Raw genomic sequence first — 13,637 nt, forward strand, 5'->3', positions numbered from 1 at the left:
GTTACAGCAGGAAGTTTGGCAAAGCAAATGTTTCATGCTTGTTTATCCTGACAATTTTGTCTTGGAAAAGATAGATCTCAGGGTGTTGGTTGTTTGGAATGTTGTGATATTTTCTATTAATCTATTGATTTATTAATCTCAAAAAAATTGATAGATACCTGGCGAGGTCAAAGTCAAAGTTTTATTTTGGATATGGCTTAATTAATTTTGAATTCTATTTTATTCATATGGCGTTTTGCATCTTTAGAATTCCTTTCTTACGGTTTCATCATCATCAGTAGCTCGACAACCCTATTTGGGCCCTGGCTTGTTCTACGATTTTTCGCCATTCTGTTCTGTTCTTTGCTTTGTTCTTCCAGTGGGTAATCTCAAGTGTTTTCAGAGCTTGTTCCACTTGTTCCATGTATCTAAGTTTGGGTCTTCTCTTTGACCTTCTCCTTACTGGTGTTTGCCTCATTATATGTTTTGGTGTTTCGGTCTCCAACATCCGCTCAACATGGCCCATCCAGCGCAGACGTCCGATCTTTATGGATGTTATGACGTCGGGTTCGTTGTATGCTGCGTAAAGTTTCTTACAGTGTAGTAACGACAATAGTTTAATAATGTTTAGCTTTTCGATATTCTTAGTAATTAAGTGCTGGGTTTTAGTATTATTTACTTATTTTTTTTTAATTTTTCTGTCATCAATATGTACAATCAGATTGCTATTAGGTGTCCTTTTGTAGTGATCTTTAGTTTATCTTATCAACTGTATTCTACAAAACACATGTAAATAAATTAATTGTTTTGCTTGTCACGTGTTATACTTAACGACTTTATCGAAAGCATAAATCATCATAATCAATCAAACAACTTTAAAATCTTGATAAATTTTACAAGTATCTTATCAAATATTTTAAAAAATTATCATTTTTTGCCAATACCTAAACATCGTCTTTTTTATTTCTTTAAATCATAAAAACATGAAGGTAGTATATTTGATACTAGTTTTGGCTGTTGTTACACAAGCCTTTAGTGATGTCACTAGAAACGGTAAGAACATGACATTTGCTTTCTTTAGCCTATTCTTTCTCCCTTTCACCCCTGCCTTTTACCCTATCAAGCTACCCTATCACCCTATCATTTGGGATGTTAATTTCCATTCACTCATCTCTTCTATTCTTTTCTATTTCATAATTTCCTACCATTATTTTTAATTCCTCGATTAAGTTGTATCTATTTTCAGTTCTGAGTTTTTACATTTTATCTTTATCTAATTATCTTCCTTATCTTCTTTGCTCCTGATTATCATTATCTTACTTTCTTCCTCGTTTATTTCTATTTTTAGTTCTTGTATTCGTTCTACCCACATATCCATTCTTCTTCTCCTCTTCTATATTATTTTCGTATATGTTTTAAAGCATACCGATGATAGACATATAGCTCTATAGTTATCGCAGTTTAAATGTTCTTCTTTTTTGTATATTGGTACGATGATGTTGTTCTGCAAGTCTGTAAGTATTATTTGTTTTTTCAGTTGTCAATTTCCGGTTCAATTTCATCATCTCCACCTGCCTTACCTATTTTTATGTTTGATAATCCTTCTATTACTTCTTTTTTACTTATTTGCTCTATTTCTGTGTTAGTTTTGCTCTGTTTTATTACTTCGGTATCACATGTTTTCTCCTAATATTCGTTCCATACCCTGGCTATTTGTTCTGGGTTTATTTGGATTTGCTTTGATATATCTCTTATTGTTTTTATTACCTTTCGTTTTTCTTCCTTCATGTGTCAAATTGTATTGTCGTATCGTATTGTTATATAGTATTGTCGTTCAAAAGTTTCTATTATTTGTTACTTATCCATATTATAACTCAAAGTTTTTTAGAAACTGGAAGACATTGGTTTACGTTGCGAGGAAAAGAATATTTCATTGAAGAAAATGTTAAGGTAAGGAAAGGTTTTTTATTTACTTTAAAACAATTTTCATCAGAAAAAAATTAAAACAATTAAAATAAAACAATAAAAAAACAATTAAATTTAACTTTTCAGGCCAATTTCTGGACTGCTGTTCAATACTGTTACCATCATAATATGCAGTTGGTAAGTTTAGGAACGCAAGAAGAGAATGATGCTCTTTATAATGAAGTCGATCAATTTCGTAAGTAGGAAATCTTATTTTTGATATATTTTATAAGAACAAAAAACGGCTAAACGCCGTAAAAATGAGTGGCGCATACAATATTCCAGCTAAAAAAGATCTGATATGAATATTACGTGGCGCGAAAATGTATTTTCATTTTGATGCAAAACAAAATTCTAGTTTTATTTTAAAAGATTTTTCCATAATATTTGCTAAATTTCAAGTAAAACGCGCCACAAAAGAGTTGAAACACTTTTGTGGCGCGTTTATTTCAAATTTAGCAAATGTTATGGAAAAAGCTTTCATAATAAAACTAGAATTTTGTTTTGCATCAAAATGAAAATACATTTTCGCGCCACGTAATATTCATATCAGATGTTTTGTAGCTGGAATATTGTATGCACCACTCATTTTTACGGCATTTAGCGGTTTTTTGTTCTTGTATCAGGAGTTTTTCAAAGTTATTTGTAAATTAAATTTATGAAGTTGAATGCAACGTTTCGCGATTACACGTTAAGCTTTATAAATGGTCGCCTTTGTCCCATTATCCCCCAAATAATCTAGTGTCCATCAAATGAACACTAGATTTTTTTTCTATTCGTAATAGATTGAAAAAAATATTGAGATGACCGGTAAATGAACTCGGATTGCCCGTTGCCAGATCAAATTTAGCGTCATAATCACTACAAATACATAAAACATTTCGGGAATAATCGTTAGTTGGATTATTCTTTGTAGCTTAATAACTTCTAAACGGCTTAACCGATTTTGATCACTAAACATTAGTTTGAAACGCATTGACAAGTAGCATCTGATGCATCTAAGGTCATCTATAATAACTGAAGCTATTACAGGAATTATTGAGCTTGAAAAACCGTTTTTTCCCATAGGAAATAGATTTGATCATATTTATCAAGCCTATAACTTAAAAATTCGAATTTTCCGGGATGTGAGGTATACACCGTTAGATTCGTTTAGAGTCCTTCTACAAACTCTCAGTTATTGGTGCAATTCGTAGGTTGAAATTTTGAGTAATTATCGAAAAACCAAAATTTTCAAAGTTCAGTTTTTCAGTTTTTCGGCTATACTGAGCCGTGCGTATGTCTGATCCTAACGGCTTAAACACCATTTCAAAGCTTAACTCAATACTATTGATTTGGTGTATTTGCAGTTTTCCTGTGTCTTCTTGAACCGAAGATATATACCCCCAAAAATATGCCGTTTTGTACCTACCAAGTCCTATAGCTGGCGTATGGGTGGTCAAAAGTCACAAACTACACCGGTTCTGAATAGGCCCTCCCCCTCTTCAAACAGAAAAAAAAATTCAAATCGGTGTAACTTTTCCACACACACACACACATACATACATACATACATACATACATACATACATACATACATACATACATACATACATACATACATACATACTATTGTGTTTTTAAATTTATCAATCAAAAGCAAAATGAAAATTAAATTAAATTTTTTTTAAATAACGCGGGCACATAAATTTGATACACCCTGTATATTGAGCTGTAGATATTTATTAGAATTTAGTTTGGATGTAAGTGGATTTCTCTTTTAATGAGCTTTCCGATGAACCATTAAAGACTTTTGTGAATAATTAAAGTGAAAAGGACGATTTAAAATGGTAATAGATTGTTTATTACGAGAACTATAGAATCCACAGGTAGAGGTAATTATCAATTTCTAGAAGAGTGGTTTTAAAAGAAAGTTTGGAATTTTAATCTTTGTTTCAACCCGAGTAAATATTGCAGGGTTCTCCGAAAAGTAATTAGGATGGTCGGAATAATTTTGAAAATGACTGTTTGTTTATCGAATGGAAAAGTCGATGTTTCTGATTCTTGGCAATGTGGAAGGGGAAAAGTGGATTGGATGATTGAGAGAATTTGAAAAAGAAGTCAGTATGTTATTTGGCAGCGCTGAGGAGCGGTCGACGTTTTGGTGGATAAAGTAGTTAGCAAATACCAGTGGTTGTTTGATAGTGGAGAATAGTGTTGAAAAGTGGAACGAGAGACAGATCAAATTGAGACGAAATACCTCTTTGATGCTGTATTATTGTGAGAAGGAGAGCAGATAATTTTTGGAGTTTTGTTTGAATCGAGTACGTGTCAAAAGAGGCCCGGCTTGTTGGAGAATTGGTGCTGGTATGCTGATAGTTTTGAAGCTGGAGAACGGAGAAGGCTTTGATGAGTAGCCTTTAACATAGTCAACGAGGGAGAGCTGTTTTGGGTCACGAGAAGACATCAGAGTGAGTGAAGCAAAAGGTCAGTCAACTTATGTGAAAGATATTTTTATGTTCGGAAAATAAAATTTTGAGTAAAAGGCATATAAATTAAAATTCCAATATTTCTAAAAGTAAATAGGAAGTATAGCTAATCTTGCGAATACATACATTTGTTTTGTTTAGTTTGTTTTACCAAAGTCATCGGGAACAAACCGATAAATTGTTTTTTTTAACTATAATAAATTTAAGTGGTAAAGATTTCATTCGAACATCTGTGTCCACAGGTTTTAGATTTGATAGATTTTAGAGTATTGATTTTGACAAATAAAAGACAATTCTGTATGTTTATTTTAATATTTTGCTTTATTTCTTTTCCCTATTTTATCCCGATTAGGATCAACTAAGAGATACTGAACCCACGAGAGAAGATAAGTATCACGTGAGATAATTTAGATTTTTTTTTAATAGTACAAAAAGGCACCCTGAGATTTTTTATTCATTTTTATGTATGATTTGCGACAATTAAATAATTAATCAGATAAATAATAATTAATATAAAATTAATAAAAAGCAGATCATAGCAGTACATATCCACAAACATTTTCCCATTTTGAAATAAAAATTGAGTCATACTTCTGAGCTCGGTAACTCCAAAATACCAAAATAGATGGTTGATCTATGGGTGAGTCTTTTCCTGAATTTTAAGATGGGAGTTGGCCCAATTTTCATTTCAGTCAGATTTAGAAAATCGAAAACTTCGTGTATATACTTTATAGTGTCGCGTGTAGGTGGTTTGTGCGCCACTGGCGAGAACGCCGTTCTCTGGTAATAAACTCATTAGAATGATTTAAATAAGTTATAGAATAGATCAAGAAGGTTTAATAGTAACGAATTATATGCTTCTTTCAAAATAATCAATAGAGACCTTAGTTTATGATAGTGATCAAACAGGATGTTCAATAGGGTGCAGGGTGATCAAAATGCATTTCAGAGGTGAAGAATGAAGCTTTCGTACCTATTTCGTAAAATTCAGCTTTTTCGTCTCGTTTCTAGTGATCTCATCTCTGACGGCTCGACTAAAAATTCATAAATATAAATGATTTTTTTAGTTCTCTTTAAATCTAATAGAGGATGTAAGAATACAAATTCATTATTTGCTCAGTATTTTTACATACAGGGTGATGCATGTAAAGTATATTATTACCATTTTTTAGTTGCCGGTCAAGCAGAGTTCTGGTCTTCAGGAAGTAGAATAGCAAACGATGATGACTGGATTTGGCTTACAACAGGAAGGCCAATTAAAGTTTTCAACTGGGGCGATGGAGAACCAAACAACAAGGACAAAAAGGAAAGATGCATTTCGCTATATTATAGACATTATCAAAATGGGTGGTGGAACGACGAGAATTGCGACAATGAACTTGGGGTTATATGCGAAACGAAGTGTCAAGATTAAATGAAACATATTTTTATCTTATTTTAAGTTGAGAGGAGTTAAGTAAATATATGCAAATAAATGAAGCAGAGATTATGTGATAGTGTTTTGGTCTTTATGAATTTTTTGCAACCTTTCTTCTACTTTAATTGTCATCTTTAAAGTCGCGGCAGATTATCATGCACGAATTGTTTCCAGCACGTAGCGTTTAGTTTCCGAAAAATATTGATTTTAATGGTTTTAAATATGAACAATTCACACTGTCTGGAAAAGACACCTCTTTATAAAATCAGGTTCTACGTGCTTGAAACGATTCGTGCATGATAATATGCCGCGACCTTAACTCCTAAAGCTGGGATCTGACGGAACGTGGAGGAGCGCTCTTCGCCGGTTTTCAGTTAGCGAAAAGAAATAGAAAGTCTATAATAGAAACGAAAAAAACTAAAGACGATGAAACAAAACGCGATGAACTACCCCAGCTAATCGAAACACTATTCGAAAATAATATCTTCATATCATCCAAGATTGTTATCGGTTACCACCCTAGCTTAGCTCAGTCCCTTAAGGTGAGTGTTCGCCTTATCCTAATCTTAAATATTATGAACCATGAAAATTCAGAATGGAAGCAAACAAAACAATATTTTAACAAATCATGTTTATTGTTTGATAAAGATATAATAAAAATGTGACTTATTAAATGCATTAACAAATATATTCAAATTCTTTCCAAAAACTAACAATTATTGGATTATACTTATGCATGGCTTGTGGTGTTGGTTCGATGGTAACTTCTTGATGTCGAATGGTACTACTGTAGACTTTTTGTAGACATGGGCAGATGTTTGGCCTCAGATCCCTGCATCTGAAGATGTTCGTCGTTGCAGTTTAGATGACCTGGTCTTCATTGTTGTCAGCCTTAGTTCCATCAACGGTGAGGATGACTTGAAGCTCCCGAAGGGAGAAAGATTGATTTTGTTTCCAAAAACTAGAAGATAAAACACAATATCAAACATCAAGAAATAAGGAAACGAATGTTTCCTTACCTGTTAAGAAATAATCGTCAGAAAGAATAGCAGATGACTAGAATAAATTAAATAGAATTAATACTGAGGGGAATAGTTAAATTATCTGATTACTAAATGCATATTAAAAAATGAAATGAAATATCAGAACACAAGCTTTTAGAAGATGGGAGGTTAGGTATAAAAAATACTATAAAAACTATTATAAAAAGCTAGGTATGCATGTAGGAATATAATGATTGTAATTAATTAGAATTCTTACCCCAAGAGAGAGATCGTCAGAAAATAAATAGCTATTATTCGAAATCCATGCCCTTTTTAAGGATTAAGTCTTCCCTTTCCACTTAGTGTCAGCGAGCGATGAAGTGTCAATGTCATTGAAAACGACATTTGAAATGACGACCAAGTACATAAAGATGGGTAAGCATGTTCCGTAATGAAAGACAGATATCTAGAGAGTAAGGATATACGGAGTACGTTCAGTATGATGACTTAGATGTTAGATGAAAAGAGATATAGTAAATAGAGGATAATAAAAGAGAGCGCCAACGAGTTTTGTAACGAAGAAAACAGGCAAAACGAATAGAAGAAAATTATTACTAATGAAATATTAAAGAAAATAAAATAGAATAATTATTTAAAAATCAAATAGCAAAGATGTGACGTTTGTAACGTTACAACGAGAATCAACGCAACGTGAAATAGTGCTCTTTCAGGGCAGAACCTTAAATTTATGGTTGGCGCAGGCTATCACATCATTTGTCAGTAAATCAACATGGTTCAAAGGAAGTCAGAAACTGATACATAGCAGATACTTACCCATCCAACCTTTCCAACTTGGCTAAGGGTTGGTATGGACAGTGTCGCGGTACTTTTACTATGGAGTGGTCCAACGACATTGTGTTGGAATTTTTATCATTGTATGAATTAACCAATTTAATAAAGTTTCTACTGCCAACACTGGCGGAACACCCACTATCGTCGAGGGGACATGCTCCATCGGAATGGTCCGACCGAATTTATCAAAAAGTAAATATCTATTAAATAAATATCTCTTTTCCGGAGAACTGGAGAAACAGCTTAGGGTTGATATTACTCATTAATGCTATGTTTATGTTTGACAGCTATAAATTAAATAATATGTGTGATTTCAAAGCCTATCGACCTATATTAATAATATCGCATGTATGTACGTAAACTTTTTAAGGGGGTATTAATTACTATACCCTCTAGAGCAGACGAAGTCGATCCACGAAATCTAGCTGCATTTCGACAAATAGTGCAGTGATATAGCAGCGAAAGCTCAGAGATCGCTGAAGACTCTTGACAATAGTAGAGATCAAGCTATACTACGTGAAGATCAGGCACAGAAGCCGCGGCTACTGATATATAGATAACAAGATAACTAAACATATTTTAAAATAAAACGGGATAATACCCGAAGGTTGGCTGTATACCATCTAGTTAAATAAAATTAACATGAAGTAAAACTCCCTAGTGTAGTTGGTATATTTAATAAAAATTCTAAAAAAAATTTTAAAAATCCAAACGGATTACGTTCAAAACGTTTTCGGACTTATCAGTCCATCATCAGTGAACCTAAAAGTAAGTAATCTCACTTAGTAAAATTGAAAAGGGTGAAATTTTGAATGTTAAAAATTGAAAAGTGTGGTTACGATTACTTACTCTCTGTCCTTGCTAAATAGCCACAATGCCAAACACTGGTCAAGATGTATGTTCTAACTGCATGGTGAAATTTGATCTACAATTTGGCTTACATTGGATGCCAACGGATTAGTACTAGGTACATGATGCTCTACTCCATCAATTAAGAGATTTTTTTATTATTAGGTCTACATTGAACTACGTTTAGTCTGTCAATGATTTAGAAGGAAGTTGAAATACTTCAAATGTCAGTAACATTGACATCCAGGAAAGGGAATTTTTAAGGTATTAACCAAGGTCAAGATCCAATGTGGTTACGGAAATTTAAGTTTAAGACTGTGTTGGAATTTTAATTTTTAATATTAGAATTTAAATTTACTATTTTTATAAAAATATTACAACCATTACTATAAACCTGACTATAAAATTAAATTTGATCGAACTTATTGTCATAATATGGTAATGAAAACAAAATGTAAGATAGAATTATTGGTTAATGAAAGTTAATAATTTTTGGCCTAAAATAGCCTTGTGGGTGAAAGTTAAAACGTTGAAGTGATACAACAGTTGTTTAGTGTGTATAGAAATATAAATTTGTTAACTGTAATGTTGGTTGTATAAGTCTAGTAAGATATTGATTCTGTATGAAATTAACTATTTAAAAAAATTGGTGAGAATTGAGGTAACTGATATAAGATTGTTAAGTGAAAAATATAAATAATTGACGGAATGTGAAAATGTGTTAGTTATAGTCAAAAATATAGGAAATATTATAACATTATGCATAGAAAAGAAAATGGAATTATTTGATTGTTAAATTAAAACGAAGTTGATAAAATGTGTAAATGAACAAAAGATTCAAAAGAAGTGCGTCAACCGGATGCACTAGACACAAACTGTATTTGGAAAATAATTAAAAGTTAAAAATAGTAAAATAAGAATAAAGTTGTAAAGTTAGAGATTAGAGTGGCTAGAAAGTTAAATGCAACATATTAAAATTTTGAATTTTTAAGAAAAAATTTTTAAAAATGAAAAATAAAAAGAAAAAGAAAAATAAAATAAAAAAGGAAAAAGGACCTGTATGAAAAAGAAGAATTAAATGAATAACGTAGTAAAACATTTTGGAAAAGACCAACGAACGAAGTACAGATCCAAGCGGCGAATAGACAAATAGATAAGGTCAATGATTTATGAAAGGAAAAGTAGGGTGAGAAAATGGCAAAGGGTAAATTAGTTGTGTTGGTGTTACTGGGGGTTGTAGAGTAAATGATTAGTATGAAAGGAGATTTTGGAAATAGAAGGAAGTGAAGTATGAAAAAGAATGAAAAAGAAGGTTAAGTTAAAGGTTTTATGGGTGAGGTCAGGAAAGTTGCTAAGTGTGAAGGATAAATTGAAAAAACAAGTAATTTAGGAAAAAAGTTGACGGTGAATGGGAGTAAAATTGCGATTAAGGGAGGTTTGTCTATTCACACAATTGGGACTGGACCTCAAGTCTCGGATAATCTCCAACTCCTCATACAAGTCCAATCGGAGTGTGTTTTTCTGCTGTATATTGTGCACCAACTGGACACCCTCAGGAATCTTAAGTTCATGTCTATTGACTTTAAGGTGATGTGAGAAAGAGGAAGTAGTATCTCTCTTACTATGTTCTAGGGATCTGGTGGCAAGAGATCTACAAGTTCTACCGATGTAGGTAGCATCACAATCTGAGCAAGAGAGTTTATATACACCACTACGGTTCATGTAGTTGATTGGATCCTTAGTATTGGTCAAACTCTTGTTAAGGGTGTTATTAACTTTAAAAGAAATTTTTATATTATCACAGGAATTGGTAGTAATGTAAACCCACTCAAACAGATCAGGTAATTCATTCATCATCTAATCATCCTCTTTCCCACAAACTTTCTTCATTCCGTAGTTTTATCCACAGATTAAATTCTATTCCTCTTTCATCTACAGAATTTAACAAAGAATTAAACATCATTAAACAGATTGCTATAAACAATGGTTATGACCCTGATATCATCAATAAACTCCAACATAAAAGAGAGCTCAGATTACTTCAACAGTCAGCTTTTTCTTCTACTTCATCTACAACAACTCCGATTTATGCTTCATTGCCTTTCCATAACCCTAATATATCTGAAAGAGTTAAATACATTATTACCAACTCCTGTGATAATATAAAAATTTCTTTTAAAGTTAATAACACCCTTAACAAGAGTTTGACCAATACTAAGGATCCAATCAACTACAAGAACCGTAGTGGTGTATATAAACTCTCTTGCTCAGATTGTGATGCTACCTACATCGGTAGAACTTGTAGATCTCTTGCCACCAGATCCCTAGAACATAGTAAGAGAGATACTACTTCCTCTTTCTCACATCACCTTAAAGTCAATAGATATGAACTTAAGATTCCTGAGGGTGTCCAGTTGGTGCACAATATACAGCAGAAAAACACACTCCGATTGGACTTGTATTAGGATTTGGAGATTATCCGAGACTTGAGGTCCAGTCCCAATTGTGTGAATAGACAAACCTCCCTTAATCGAAATTTTACTCCCATTCACCGTCAACTTTTTTCCTAAATTACTTGTTTTTTCAATTTATCCTTCACACTTAGCAACTTTCCTGACCTCACCCATAAAACCTTTAACTTAACCTTCTTTTTCATTCTTTTTCATACTTCACTTCCTTCTATTTCCAAAATCTCCTTTCATACTAATCATTTACTCTACAACCCCCAGTAACACCAACACAACTAATTTACCCTTTGCCACTTTCTCACCCTACTTTTCCCTTCATAAATCATTGACCTTATCTATTTGTCTATTCGCCGCTTGGGTCTTTACTTCGTTCGTTGGTCTTTTCCAAAATGTTTTACTACGCTATTCATTTAATTCTTCTTTTTCATACAGGTCCTTTTTCCTTTTTAATTTTATTTTTCTTTTTCTTTTTATTTTTCATTTTTAAAAATTTTTTCTTAAAAATTCAAAGTTTTAATATGTTGCATTTAACTTTCTAGCCACTCTAATCTCTAACTTTACAACTTTATTCTTATTTTACTATTTTTAACTTTTAATTATTTTCCAAATACAGTTTGTGTCTTGTGCATCCAGTTGACGCACTTCTTTTGAATCTTTTGTTCATTTACACATTTTATCAACTTCGTTTTAATTTAACAATCAAATAATTCCATTTTCTTTTCTATGCATAATGTTATAATATTTCCTATATTTTTGACTATAACTAACACATTTTCACATTCCGTCAATTATTTATATTTTTCACTTAACAATCTTATATCAGTTACCTCAATTCTCACCAATTTTTTTAAATAGTTAATTTCATACAGAATCAATATCTTACTAGACTTATACAACCAACATTACAGTTAACAAATTTATATTTCTATACACACTAAACAACTGTTGTATCACTTCAACGTTTTAACTTTCACCCACAAGACTATTTTAGGCCAAAAATTATTAACTTTAATTAACCAATAATTCTATCTTACATTTTGTTTTCATTACCATATTATGACAATAAGTTCGATCAAATTTAATTTTATAGTCAGGTTTATAGTAATGGTTGTAATATTTTTATAAAAATAGTAAATTTAAATTCTAATATTAAAAATTAAAATTCCAACACAGTCTTAAACTTAAATTTCCGTAACCACATTGGATCTTGACCTTGGTTAATACCTTAAAAATTCCCTTTCCTGGATGTCAATGTTACTGACATTTGAAGTATTTCAACTTCCTTCTAAATCATTGACAGACTAAACGTAGTTCAATGTAGACCTAATAATAAAAAAATCTCTTAATTAATGGAGTAGAGCATCATGTACCTAGTACTAATCCGTTGGCATCCAATGTAAGCCAAATTGTAGATCAGATTTCACCATGTAGTTAGAACATACATCTTGACCAGTGTTTGGCATTGTGGCTATTTAGCAAGGACAGAGAGTAAGTAATCGTAACCACAGTTTTTAATTTTTAACATTCAAAATTTCACCCTTTTCAATTTTACTAAGTGAGATTACTTACTTTTAGGTTCACTGATGATGGACTGATAAGTCCGAAAACGTTTTGAACGTAATCCGTTTGGATTTTTAAAAAATTTTTTAGAATTTTTATTAAATATACCAACTACACTAGGGAGTTTTACTTCATGTTAATTTTATTAAACATATTTTCTTATCTGAGCTAACTTTGTTAGAACTTCAATCAGAAACTATTAGAACTCAAAAAGATCTAATGCCTGGTTGCACCAACATATCTTAAGCTCCAGCTTAGCTAAGCTCTACTTATAGATAGGGCCTCCTTGAGTATCACTTACGTTGCACCATATTTTAGATTCTTACCTTATCATCAATTATATCTATTAATATATTATGGTAATTTTATTGTAATATATTTTAATTATATTATATTAATTCCTATGATATTCTCGACTTAAGCTTAAGATCTGTTGGTGCAACCGGGCATTAAGAACCTGAAATGTAGGTCTCAGCGAAGTGATAATAAGAGCAGCAAACCAAGAAAAGTGAGGTCTTAGAGGACACTAAGCCATTTTAGGAAAAATAGTGGATTTTATTGTCCATAAAAGACGTCCACAAAGCAAAAAATATATTACAAGTATAAATATATGAGTTATACATATACAGTTGAGTCCCTGAATCTTTACCGGTGCGTCATCACTTAAAGCATACGAAATAAGTCGATGATAAGTAGGAAATTGAAATTTACTAAACGCAACAGCAAGTCACTTACTGTCACTGGCTGTTGCGTTTAGTAAATTTCAATTTCCTACTTATCATCGACTTATTTCGTATGCTTTAATTTAAATGATGACGCACGGGTAAAGATTCAGGGACTTAACTGTACCATACATTAAGAATTAGTTCAAGCTATAAAGTCAAGATTAGACAAATTAATATTTCCCACATAAAGTCTAATGATGACAAGAAACTTCAAGTGAACTTCATTTTTTTTTAAACTAATCGTCTCACTTTCTTCTTCTTTGAGTACCGTGCTCAAATTCTAGATATTATGATGCGCTTAATAGATCCAGAAATGGTTTAAAGTATGTAACCACTCTTCTTCTTAAATCCGTTCCGGATGTTGGCGATCA

At 32.1% G+C, this 13,637-nt stretch overlaps 1 protein-coding gene across 1 annotated transcript; it reads left to right on the top strand.

Annotated features, from left to right (window-relative positions):
• The first annotated feature begins 827 nt into the window (after positions 1-827).
• On the top strand, positions 828-5,901 carry LOC114335201 (lectin subunit alpha). Its single transcript, XM_028285398.2, has 4 exons — positions 828-1,032; positions 1,868-1,929; positions 2,032-2,140; positions 5,585-5,901. The coding sequence occupies exons 1-4, from the start codon at positions 963-965 to the stop codon at positions 5,824-5,826; spliced, it is 483 nt and encodes a 160-aa protein (XP_028141199.1). The 5' UTR covers positions 828-962; the 3' UTR covers positions 5,827-5,901.
• Positions 5,902-13,637: the final 7,736 nt, after the last annotated feature.

The sequence above is a fragment of the Diabrotica virgifera genome, chromosome 6 (genome assembly GCF_917563875.1).
Source record: "Diabrotica virgifera virgifera chromosome 6, PGI_DIABVI_V3a".
Classification (NCBI taxonomy): Eukaryota; Metazoa; Arthropoda; class Insecta; order Coleoptera; family Chrysomelidae; genus Diabrotica; species Diabrotica virgifera.

Bases quoted from the DNA above. Each gene is read 5' to 3' on its own strand.
- LOC114335201 (XM_028285398.2), top strand. From the start codon at position 963: ATGAAGGTAGTATATTTGATACTAGTTTTGGCTGTTGTTACACAAGCC. The intron at 1,033-1,867 runs GTAAGAACATGA...AAAGTTTTTTAG, and splicing joins TAGTGATGTCACTAGAAACG to AAACTGGAAGACATTGGTTT. The intron at 1,930-2,031 runs GTAAGGAAAGGT...TTAACTTTTCAG, and splicing joins TCATTGAAGAAAATGTTAAG to GCCAATTTCTGGACTGCTGT.